Source organism: Plecotus auritus, assembly GCF_963455305.1.
Source record: "Plecotus auritus genome assembly, chromosome: 14".
In the NCBI taxonomy this organism is placed as follows: domain Eukaryota; kingdom Metazoa; phylum Chordata; class Mammalia; order Chiroptera; family Vespertilionidae; genus Plecotus; species Plecotus auritus.
In genome coordinates, this window is record NC_137780.1 from 961635 (window position 1) to 973975 (window position 12341).

Genomic DNA, 12341 nt, shown 5'->3' on the forward strand with positions numbered 1-12341 from the left:
GGCGCGTAAGGGCCACGCCGTGCCGCCCGCGTCCCAGGCAGGCGGCCCCAGCAGGACCTCTGGTCTGTGGAGACCTGAGCCCTTGGGGAAGGCCTCCTGCCGCAGGCACAGGGCTTATGTCATCGCAAGGAAGTGGACCGTAGTAACCGCAGCCCCGGAAGGCGCGTCCCCTCCCCCACCCGGCAGCCGGCCTGATTGGATGTCAGCTTTTCAAAACCTCCACGGGGGAGAGGCAGAGGCGGGGCGGGGCCCAGGCAGGGGAAGTGGCCGTGGGACACCCTCACTCTTCCATCTCTGAGGCGCAGGGCAGGGCTGGGCCGGGGGGTGCCTGTTCTGTCCGCACCTGGGCCTCAGTTTTACCCTCCACAGAATGGGGACAGCGGATCGACTCCTCCGCAGTGGACGGGCATGAAGTGTTTAGAAATAAGCCCCGCCCTGGCCAGTGTGGCTCAGTGGATAGAGCGTCAGCCTGTGGAGCGGAGGGTCCCGGGTTCGATTCTGGCCAAGGGCACATGCCTGGTTTGCGGGCTCCGTCCCCAGTAGGGGGCGTGCAGGAGGCAGCCGATCCATGATTCTCTCTGATGTTTCTGTCTCTCATTCTCCCTTCCTCTCTGAAATCAATAAAGAAATATATACAGCCCTGACCGGTGTGGCTCAGTGGATAGAGCGTCGGCCTGCGGACTGAAGGGTCCCGGGTTCGAATCCGGTCAAGGGCATGGACCTTGGCTGCGGGCACATCCCCAGTGGGAGGTGTGCAGGAGGCAGCTGATCGATGTTTCTCTCTCATCGATGTTTCTAACTCTCTATCCCTCTCCCTTCCTCTCTAAAAAATCAATAAAATGTATTAAAAAAATAAAAGAAAAGAAATAAGCCCGGCCTGGCTCCGTGGTTGAGCACTGACCTATGAACTAGGAGGTCACGGTTCGAACCCCAGTGGGGTGGGGGGGGGGGCGAGTGCAAGAAGCAGCAGCCCATCCATGATTCTCTCTCATCATTGATGTGGGTCTCTCTCTCCCTCTCCCTTCCTTTCTGACATCAATAAAAATATATTAACAAAAAATAAAATAAAATAAAATAAAATAAAATAAATAAATAAAATAAAATAAAATAAAATAAAATAAAAATAAATCCCGGCTCCCTCTTGTGTTGAGGCAGCTTCCTTTCCCCTGGATGTGCCGTCTCCGTCCCGTTCCCGGGACGGTGGCGTGGGGCCTGGGCCCGGGGCCCGTGTGGGGGGTGAGGCTCCCCGTCCCCGCGGCCAACACTCAGCCCACGCCTGTTGCTCTGCATTCCTCCGCAGGGACGGTCCCCAGGGCCCGTGCCCTGAGCTGTCCCCACCACATGCTGATGCTGTCATGCTCCGGGCGCTGAGCTCCGTCTCCCGGGAGGTCATGGGAAACCCCTGCCAGATGCCCTGAGACCGGGCGGGAGCTGAACGGATCCCTGAGCTGGGCCTGTGCTTCCCAGGCCCCGGGCACAGCGAAGTCACATGGGCGGAGTCACGTGGGGTCGGTCCGGCTCAGGGCAGGGTCTGGCCCCGTCTCTAAGCTCCTCCTCGCACCCCTGCCTGCTTCCCAACTTTTTTTTTTATATATATTTTATTGATTTTTTAAAAATATATTTTATTGATTTTTTACAGAGAGGAAGGGAGAGGGATAGAGAGTTAGAAACATCGATGAGAGAGAAACATCGATCAGCTGCCTCCTGCACACCCCCCACTGGGGATGTGCCTGCAACCAAGGTACATGCCCTTGACCGGAATCGAACCCGGGACCCTTCAGTCCGCAGGCCGACGCTCTATCCACTGAGCCACACCGGTCAGGGCATGTTCCCCAACTTCTGACTGTCACCCCGCTCTGCTGGCCCATTTCCTCCCCTTGCCCGGTTTCAGCCTTTCTGGGGGTGCCCTTCCCGCACCCCCCCCCCCCGTGGACCACCTGTCCCTGGGCAGGACTCTGGGGTGAAAGAAGAAGGTCAAGGACCTCCCCCCCCGCCAGGAGGGAGCGGGGTCACAGCCCTGAACCCCATGCTCCCTGAGCTGACACCCGAGGCTTCGCGGAGGTTTCCTGGGGGAGCCCAGACCCCTCTCCCCGGGCCTCCAGGGGCCTCCTCAACCCATGCCCTTTGACCCCACGGGACAAAGCCGTCTTGTCTGGGGTCCTTTCTCCGAGGGCGGCGGGGAGGGTCCGAGAGGCCAAGAGAAGGTCTGTGGGTTGGGGGCGGCCAGCAGGACCCTTGGCTGCCACGGGCTCTGTGGCACTCCCCTCTCTACACCCCTGCAGCTACAGGGCCAGCACCCCTGATGGACTCACACCCTGTTTTATTATTCACTTTTTAATATATTTATTATTATAATTTTTTAAAATATATTTTTATTGATATTTCACAGAGAGGAAGGGAGAGGGATAGAGAGCTAGAAACATTGATGAGAGGGAAACATCGATCAGCTGCCTCCTGCACACCCCCCACTGGGGATGTGCCCGCCACCAAGGTACATGCCCTTGACCGGAATCGAACCCGGGACCCTTCAGTCTGCAGGCCGACGCTCTATCCACTGAGCCAAACCGGTTTCGGCTATTATTATAATTTTAAAAAATATATTTTTCTTGAATTCAGAGAGGGAGGGCGGGAGAGAGAGAGAGAGAAACATCAATGATGAAAGCGAATCCCTGATCAGCTGCCTCCTGCCCGCTCCTCACCGGGGATCGAACCGTGACCTGGTTCATAGGCTGATGTCCAACCACTGAGCCACAGGAACGGAACCGGGACCTCCTGGTTCCTGGGTCGCCGCTCACGCCCGTCGGAGCGCGGGCTGGCCTCCGTGGGGAGACGCCGCCTCGGGGCTAAGTCAGCTTAAAGCCCGCGTCTGCGCGCCAGACTCCCCCGGGAGAGCGAGATCCTGCCCCCGCCGCCTCCTGGCTGGCAGGCTGCCCGGCGAGGGAGGAGGACGCTCTGCTCCGAGGCCTTCGCGGGCAGGAGCAGCCGGGTGCTGGCTGCTGGCTCCCCTCCTGGGGCTGCGGCGCTGCCCGGTAGGACCAGCCGGGCGTTCTCAGAGGGTCCGATTTCTCCAGCCGCCCTCCCGCCCGGGTGCAGGGTCCTCCCCAGGTTCCCCCCGGGATGGTTTGCATCTCACGGGACTTGGGGCGCGTTTGAGCCTCGGGAAACCGGGGAGGGGCCTTCTGCGGGGTCGTCCTCACCCGTGACCGGGGTTTCCTTGCACCCCTGAGCGGGGCACAGGTTCCCAGGATCAGTGCCCTCGGTGAGGACGAGGGTTTCCAGGAAGAAGCCCGAGACTGGCCGGCCCCCTCCCGGGACCAGCAGGAATGAGCAGCAGGAAGGGCGCCCCCCTCCGCCCCCTCCCCGCCCCCCCCCCTCGCCGGCTTATCTAAATCCCTCCGGCCACCTGGCCGGCTCCCCTTTGATCTGGCTGGTCTCTGACCTGGGCCGTGCCAGGTCACCGTGCAGCTCGGTGACTCAGTGCCAGGCCGACTCGAGGTCACGGGGCCGCTCCAGGTCCCTGCCACGTGCACACACGTGCGCGCGCACACACACACACACACACACACACACCCCTTCACGATAGAGCGTCAACCGGCTGCCGTGGGCTGGGCAGGGCAGGGGAGGCCGGGGCATCCAGGCAACCTTTGCTCGGTCCCTCGGGCTCCACGGCAGCTCACCCAGGGCGGTGGTTGCGCCTCTCACATCTCTGTCCCTCCTGGGCCGTCCCGCTGGCCTCGGGGGCTCCCTTTCGGGATTCAGAAAGGCATTCGGGGTCCCGCAGGAGAAGAGAACAGACGGGCTTCTGTCCCCCAAGTCCCCAAGGCTTCTCCTGAGGGTCTAGGTCCAGGCGTCCTCAAACGACGGCCCGCGGGCCACCTGCGGCCCGCCGAGGACATGGATCCGGCCCGCCGGGGGCCGCTGCCTGTCCTGCTTAGCAGCCGACGCGTCCCGGGCCCGCAGTGCGCATAGGAATTTGTTCATAGTTTTTTTTTTTTTAAACTATAGTCCGGCCCTCCCACGGTCTGAGGGACAGGGAACTGGCCCCCTGTTTAAAAAGTTTGAGGACCCCTGGTAGGTGGTGATTGCCGGCCCAGGTCTTAGGTTCTTTTTCTTTTTAATTCTCACCCCAGGATATTTTTCCATTGATTTTTAGAGAGAGTGGAAGGGAGAGAGACAGAGAGAAACAACGATGTGAGAGAAACATCGATCGGTTGCCTCCCGCATGCCCCAGACCAGGGCTGGGAGCCTGCAACCGAGGTCCATGCCCTTGACCGGAATCGAACCCGGGACCCCTCCGTCCGCAGGCCGACGCCCTATCCACGCGGGCTCCTGGGTTGGGTCAGGGCGGAGGGCTAGTCCAGGTGGTCTGCCTGGGAGGGCTTGCTACTTTGTATCTATGTGGCCTTGAACCGAGTTACTTAATTTCTCTCGGACCCTCGTTTGTAAACGAGGGGCAGAAACACCCGCCTTACACCTGAAGGGTCTGTGCAATGGCCCACGTGTGCAAAGCATCCCGGGTCCTGCTTCCGGGGTGTGGCGGGGTGAGCCCGTGGGGAAGTGGAGGAAGCTGAGGTGCCTGGGGCTCTGGAACCCCCAAAGAAAGGGGCCGGGAATGAGGACCGCCCTCCATCATTGTCCGGGTTCCTTGTTGTAATATCACAGCCATGACCTGTGGTTACCTGCGCCTTGAGGAGCTCAAGGTCAAGGTGGGGGCGCGGGGAGAGGGCAGGTCGGTTAGAAGACAAAGGAGGGGCCCTTGCCAGCTGATTCGGTGGAATGCATTTCACCCAAGACGCTGAGCAAACCCCCAGGGGGCTCGGGGAAGATGCCCGAGGTCACCGAGCGGAGCCTGGGGGTGCGGGGGGGCGGGCATGATTGGCTGTCTGTGTGTGGTCGCTAAGGATGGGGTGGGCGTGAGGGGAGCTGGCCCCATCCTCCCCTCCTGGCATGGAGCCGAGGGTGGGGGGGGGGCCTGGGCACCCTTTGCAGAGGGCGAGTTTCTCCTTGGCAGTGTCTCCTTGTCCCCGGCCGCCTCCTCCTGCCTCTGTCCCCTGTCCTCCCTCTGTCCTCTGTCCTCCCCTCCCGCCCTGTCCGCCAGGGCTCCCCGAGGTCTGAGGAACCGCTGAGCTCAGCTGTTCTTCCGGCTCCGAGCTGGGGGTGGGCCCTGAGTGCGGTCTGGCCCCCGCAGCCCGCGCTCACTTCTCTCAGGGGGAGGGGGAGGGGGGATCTTCAAATCACCACGCTCGGTGCCCAGCTCCCGCTCAGCTGTGAGCCGGGGAAGCCGGTGCCCGCGCCCGTGCCAAGTGCTGCCTCTGAAAAGCTCGGGCCCTTCCTTTCTCCCGCTCCCGCCGTGCAGGGCCGCCCCTGCCAAGGGAGGAATAGACCCCGCTCTGTTCTGGGAGGTTCCGGGCCTTGCTGAGCAGGGCGGTCAGGCCGCCTCCCTGCAGGATGGAGGCCCCGGAGGGGTGGGGCTCGCTCGGGGAAGATAGATGCCCGAGGGGCAGATACAGGAAGTCCTTGCATGAAGATGGACGGCTGTCCCCGAGACGTTACTGACCAAGGCCGGGAGCAGACCCACGGGCCGTCGTGAGCCAACGTGACGTTGGCCAACATTGCGTTACATCATAATTCACCTGGATGATGGAGGTTTTCTTTAAATATGTATTTTTATTGATGGCGGAGAGGAAGGGAGAGGGACAGAGAAAGAGAGAAACATCCACGATGACAGAGAATCACGGATCGGCTGCCTCCTGCACGCCCCACACTGGGGATGGAGCCCGCCACCCGGGCCTGTGCCCTGGCCGGGAATCGAACCCTGACCTCCTGGTTCCTAGGTCGACGCTCAGCCCCTGAGCCACTGAGTTTTTCATGCACCTTAAATTGTGCTCACCCTCCTCACCCTGGCCCTGGATCTGGCCCACACTTCTCGGTAATTAAATGGTATTTGAATTGGATCCTCGGGCCCGTGGCTGCCGTGGGAGACCCAGAAACTGGTTCCCACGCTCCCTGGAGAATGGGCTGAGAAACCCCTCGCTCAGGGCATCACTTAGACAGGCATCCTCAAACTACGGCCCGCGGGCCACATGCGGCCCGCCGAGGACATGGATCCGGCCCGCCGGGGGCCGCTGCCTGTCCTGCTTAGCAGCCGACGCATCCCGGGCCTGCCGTGCGCATAGGAATTTGTTCATAGTTTTTTTTTTTTTAACTATAGTCCGGCCCTCCCATGGTCTGAGGGGCAGTGAACTGGCCCCCTGTTTAAAAAGTTTGAGGACCCCTGGGTTAGAGAATCTTACTTCTCTTCCGCCTCCGTCTCCAGTCACTCCTCCGCGTCACACGCCTGGGACCGCACTCTCCCGCATCCCGGTCAGCTGTTCGGGAGCTAGTGACACACACGGCTAAGTCTCTGGGTACCATCGCTCCCCGCCTGTACCCTGAAAGCGCCCTGGTGCTCAGAATGGGCCGGTGTGGGGCCTCTCTGACCACAGAGGACCCCAAAGGAGGTGGCCGAGCCCACCGAGGGTCCCGGGGTGCATGCCCAAGGGACACCACAACTCCCAGACCCTCACATCCCGGCGTCCCCTCGTCACCGTCTCCTCCGGGACGGCTCCCCTGTTCCCGGAAGGCGGGGTCCTGTGGCCTCGGGGCTGATGGTGAAGGGCTGTTCGCTTCGCCACAGGCTCTGATGGGCAGGGCAGCAGCCATCCCTCTGCCCACCCCCTGCACCCCCACCACCCCGGCCTCCAGGGACCCTGATTCGATTGCCTCCAATCGCCGGCATGGCCATCTGCCTGGGGTAATTAAATGGTGTTTGAATTGGATCCAGAAATCCCATCGAAAGCGGCCCACGTGGCAGGGCGGGCGTCTGCGGGAGCCGGTCCAGCTGGCAAAGCTGCCCAGGCCTGACCCCGTTCACCTGGGCACACCTGGGCGCCGTGGACGGGGAGTGTTCGGTCCTGAGGCCCAGAGCTCGGGAACTGCCCGGAGCCTCTGCCCAGCACCATGGCCTGCACTGGTCGCTGTGGCTCCATGCCCACGGCACCCCCGTTCCCCTCGGCACGCTGAGCCCTGCCCTTGGCCACACGGTAAAACGGCGTCATTTAAGATGCGCAAACACACTGCCGGTGTGGCTCCGTGGTTGAGCGTCCACCTATGAACCTGGAGGTCAGGGTTCGATTCCCGGTCAGGGCACATGCCCGGGTTGCAGGCTCAATCCCCGGGGGGGCTGGGGGGGGGCATGCAGGAGGCAGCCGATCTGTGATTCTCTCTCATCATGGATGTTTCCATCTATTTGTCTGTCTCTCCCCTCCCTTCCTCTCTGAAATCAATTATATATATATATATATATCCTATCTAATAAAATAGTAATATGCAAATTAACAATCACTCTGTTATACCCACAAGCCACGCCCACCATCCAATCATGAGTGAGTATGCAAATTAACCCAACCAAGATGGCTGTGGCCATGGAGAGAGCAGGAGGACACTTGGGTTTACCCGGCAATTGAGGAAGCACAGCTTTCCACAGCACTGGCCTGCTTTGGCCTCTGCTTAAGGCTACAAAGTTTCAATTATAGAAGATAAATAAATCCCAACAGAAATGGCTGCCACCAAGTGTGCAGAGGCTTGGCTCTGCTCCAGGCTACAAAGTTTCAATTGTAGAAGATAAATAAATCCCAGATACCAGGGCCTCTGCTTGGGTAACCGGGGGGCGTGGCCGGCCTGCAAACCACCACAGGCCCCCTCGCCCAGGCCGCCCCATGCCCCAAGGGAACCCCCATCCTGATCTGGGACACCCTTCAGGGCAAACCAGCTGGCCCCCACCCATACACCAGGCCTCTATCCTATCTAATAAAAGAGTAATATACAGATTGACCATCACTCCAACACACAAGGTGGCTGCCCCCATGTGGTCAAAGATCCTGCCCCCATGTGGACACAAGATGGCTGCAACAAGATGGTCAGCAGGGGAGTGCAGTTGGGAGGGACCAAGCCTGCAAAGGAGGGTAGTTGGGGGCGATCAAGCCTGCAGGGGAGGGCAGTTAGGGGTGACCAAGCCGGCAGAGGAGGGGAGTTGGGGGCGACCAGGCCTGCAGGGAAAGGCAGTTGGGAGGGGCCCAGGCCTGCAGGGGAGGGCAGTTGGGGGAGACCAGGCCTGCAGGGGAGGGCAGTTAGGGGTGACCAGGCCGGCAGGGGAGGGAAGTTATGGGGGACCCAGGCCTGCAGGGGAGAGCAGTTGGGGGTGACCAGGACTGCAGGGGAGGGCAGTTGTGGGGGACCCAGGCCTGCAGGGGAGAGCAGTTGGGGGGGACCAGGCCTGCAGGGGAGGGCAGTTAGGGGTGACCAGGCCGGCAGAGGAGGGAAGTTGGGGGAAAACAGGCTGGCATGGGAGCAGTTAGACATCAATCAGGCTGGCAGGCAGAAGCGGTTAGGGGCAATCAGGAAGGCAGGCAGGCGAGCAGTTGGGAGCCAGCAGTCCTGGATTGTAAGAGGGATGTCCGACTGCCCGTTTAGGCCCGATCCCTGGGATCAGGCCTAAAATGGCAGTTGGACATCCCACAAGGGGTCTCCAATTGGAGAGGATGCAGGCTGAGTTGAGGGAATCCCCCTCCGTGCACGAATTTCGTGCACCGGGCCTCTAGTGTATATATATATAAAGAACCCCAGGCCACCGTCGGTGGGAGCACTGGGCCCGGAGCACCTGCCAGCCCCTCCCCGGCCCTCACAGCAGGGAACAGGCTCAGAAGGGCTCAGGTGAGCTCAGGCCTGCAGCTCGAGACAGCTCGGGGCCTGGGCCAGGGCAGGGCAGGAGCAGGAGGGCGGGAGGCCCTGGCTTGGTGGCGGGCGCCCCTGGGCCCCGGGTGGGTGCCGGCTCGGGACTCTCTCTCTTTTCTTCTCTGGGTTAATGTTGGCTTAGGGAGCCGGGTTTGACAAGCAGCTCATTGTGAGGGGCCAGCTGGCAGCGAAGGGCTGGCTTGTGCGGGGAGCCCCGGGGCCTTCGCGCCCACCCCACCCCCTTTTGCTTTAGGCATTTGGGAGGTGCTTTCTGCCAATCCCTCCCGCACATGCTCACTGACTCACATCTGGTTGCCATGGCGAGGTCGTCATGGCAACGGCTGCTTGAAAGAGGAGGGAAGCAGCTGCCGGATGGAGGTAGCCCCGTCCATGCCTAGCGCCCCCCTCAAACTGATGCCACTTTTCTTCCTTTTAGCAGGGGAACCCCCTCCCCCCTTCCCCACCCCCACCCGCGCCGGGATCAGGGCTGTGGGCCCCTCCTGTGGCTAGCCTGGGGTGCCTGCTAGAGGTCTCCGCCCTCCTCAGCGAACTTGGCCTTGCTCGATCCTGCTTGGGGGGTCGGGGGGTGCTGGGTGTCCCCCTCGGCCCCGGCCCCGGGAGAGAAACCAGAGCTGCTTCCCAAGAATGTTCGCCAGGCTCTGCCTCGGGGAGGGGGCGTCTAAAGCTGGAGGTGCTCCGGCCCCCCAGGCCTCGGCCAGGCCTGTCCCCTCCATCCCCATCCCGTGCTCCCTACTTTGCCCGGGGCTCCCCGTGGGAGCAGGCGTGCATGCTCATGTCAGCCAGGCCTAGGGGTGGCGCTGTCCCATTCCCGTCCTCAGCCTGGGCCCAGTCATTGAAACTCCCTCCACCCCAGGCTTATCGGTCACGTCAGGCTTACGGGAGGGATCCACTGAGGTGAGATGCTTCTCGCAGGTCCAACAGAGCCCACCATCGGTGTTAGCGGCTGCCGTGTCAGGTGGTGTCCATGTTATTGCTATTATTATTATTTTTTAAAATATATATATATTTTTTATTTATTTTATTTTATTTTTTTACATTTTTTTAAATTGTTTGAAGTATTAAAAAATAGTAGTACATATGTCTCTTTTTTCCCCCCGTTGACCTCCCCCACCCTCCCCTTCCCCCCCAGCAAAAAATTAAAATTTAAAGTTATCAAGACTGCATTATAAAATTTACAAAAGCCTCCATTAATCAAAAATGGGGGGATAGTAGGGTAATATCATGTAAGGAAAAATATCCTATAAGTAAATTACATCTAGAAAATCTTTACTTTACAAAATTAAAAGATATTTTTATTGATTCCAGAGAGGAAGCAAGAGGGAGAGAGAGAAACATCCAGAATGAGAGAGAATCATGAGTCGGCTGCCTCCTGCACGCCCCCTACTGGGGATCAAGCCTACAACCCGGGCCTGTGCCCTGACCGGGAATCGAACCCTGACCTCCTGGTTCCAAGGTCGACGCTCAACCACTGAGGCGCACCGGCTGGATTTATTATTGGACTTTTACAAAAGCTGCCTCTGTCCTTTGCCGGGACGGGGGGTGGGCGTGGGGGGGGAGTGCACCTAAACTTCCTTCCTTCTCCTCCAGCTTGGGGGGTCCTGGGGGCGGCTGGGGGAGTGGAAGTGCAGTGGGGAGACAGGGCGGAGGGCTGACCAGGGCTCCCCGCTCCCGGCAGGATCCGGCCACAGCTGTCCAAGGAGAAGATTGAGGGCTGTCACATCTGCACCTCCGTCACGCCGGGGGAGCCGCAGGTGCTTCTGGGCAAGGACAAGGCCTTCACCTACGACTTCGTCTTCGACCTGGACACCTGGCAGGAGCACGTGTACGCGACCTGCGTGCGCAGGCTCATCGAGGGCTGCTTCGAGGGCTACAACGCCACGGTGCTGGCCTACGGGCAGGTGAGCCCACCACACCCACCGCAGCCACGCCAGCCTCACCCACCGGCCGCCGATGGGCGAGAGCTCGAACCCAGAACCAGAGGGGACCAGGAGTGCGTGTCGTCCCAGGATGCCACGGGGGGGGGGGGGGGGCGGGCTGCCAGCCGGAGCGACTGCCACGGGGTGTGGCTTTGAGACCAGGTCGGGCGGGGGAGTTGGGGTGCCGGCTCACCCCGCCTTGCGTCTTGGCAATGCAGACGGGGGCCGGGAAGACGTATACCATGGGCACCGGCTTCGACACGGCGGCGACGGAGGAGGAGCAGGGCATCATCCCCAGGGCCATCGCCCACCTCTTCGGGGGCATCGCCGAGCGCCAGCGGCGGGCGCAGGAGCAGGGCGTGGCCGGGCCGGAGTTCAAAGTCAGCGCCCAGTTCCTGGAGGTACTTGCGGCCTCGCGGGGCGGGCAGGCGGGAGACTCGGGGGCCGCAGGACCATGCAGGGGAGCCGGGCTCTCCTCCGGGCAGAGGAAGGAGGCAGGGAGCCAGGCCGGCATCTTCAGGGGATGAGCGCCCCGCTGCCGGGAGTATCCAAGCGAGAGCTGGAAGGCCGCAGGGTGGGACACGCAAAGGGATTTCCTGCGTCCGATGGGGCTTGAGAACCGTGGCTCTCGCCCCGCCTTGGGCCTCCCGGCCCCGTCGGCCCGGACCGTTCTGGCCGAGGGCCTTCCTGACGGATGCTCTGAGTCTCCTCTGACCCCCAGGAAGGAAGGGCCTCCGGAGGGCGCCTGCCTCACAGACAGCTCCTAGAAAACCCCATGTCAGGGGTGAACCATGAGGGGCTAAAGCAGCCGTGGGCAAACTATGGCCCGCGGGCCGGATCCGGCTGTTCTATCCGGTTCTCTTGCTCTCCCCTCCGCTCCTTTCCTTTGAATTTATATTCGTTCACACAAACACTCCATCCATGCTTTTGTTCCGGCAACTCCGGTCCAGTTGAAGAACCCATGGTGGCCCTCGAGTCAAAAAGTTTGCCCACCCCTGGGCTAAAGGATGCCCTGTCTGTCCCGACAGACAGACAGACAGACACCGTGGCACCCGGTCCCCCTTCCGTTTCCTCTTTGGCTTCCCGTGGGTATTTCTGTCCCTTTAAGGATGTGTGAGGCCTGCAGCCGCCCCTCCCGCGGCAGAATTCTGCTCCGTTTCCCCCTCTCCAGCCCCCCACCCCCACCCCTTCTCCCCACCCCCACCCCTTCCCCCCACCACCACCCCCCACCCCCGATGACACTTCCCTGCTAGCGATTCCAAATGCAAGTATGTCCCAGGCCCAGACCCTCTGAAGTGGGGTGACCGCTCCCGGCCAGGCCCCCTCCCGTGACGGTCTCCCCAGGCTCTCCCTACATGGCTGGGCCATTAAGCGCCTGCGTGTAGGGCACTCAGACCTGTCCCTGCCCCGCTGTGACGTCATCATCACCAGGACCCTCGGGGACCGCCCCCACTGAGCTCTGCCTCCCCTCCCGAATCGGGGACCGCACCCCACCCCACCTTTCCCAGGCGGCGACATCATAGGACGTGCCTTTATCTGGACCTAGGACCTGAGTCCCCTGGCCCCTGGTCCCCGGCCTCCTGCCGGGCCTGCCGAAGCCCGGTTCCCGGGGAGGAGCAGCCGCAGGAGGGT

The 12341-nt window shown here is 61.3% G+C and overlaps 1 protein-coding gene across 3 annotated transcripts in view; it reads left to right on the forward strand.

Annotated features, from left to right (window-relative positions):
* Nucleotides 1-12341, forward strand: part of KIF21B (kinesin family member 21B) — a 41262-nt gene that overhangs the window by 3513 nt on the left and 25408 nt on the right. For all 3 annotated transcript variants that reach the window (XR_013959611.1, XM_080651082.1, XM_080651083.1), the window contains exons 2-3: nucleotides 10469-10691; nucleotides 10928-11110. Coding sequence is in view for 2 of the 3 variants with exons in the window: in XM_080651082.1 (XP_080507208.1) it covers nucleotides 10469-10691; nucleotides 10928-11110 (406 nt within the window). In the remaining variant the exon portion in view is untranslated. The remainder of the gene's footprint in view (nucleotides 1-10468; nucleotides 10692-10927; nucleotides 11111-12341) is intronic.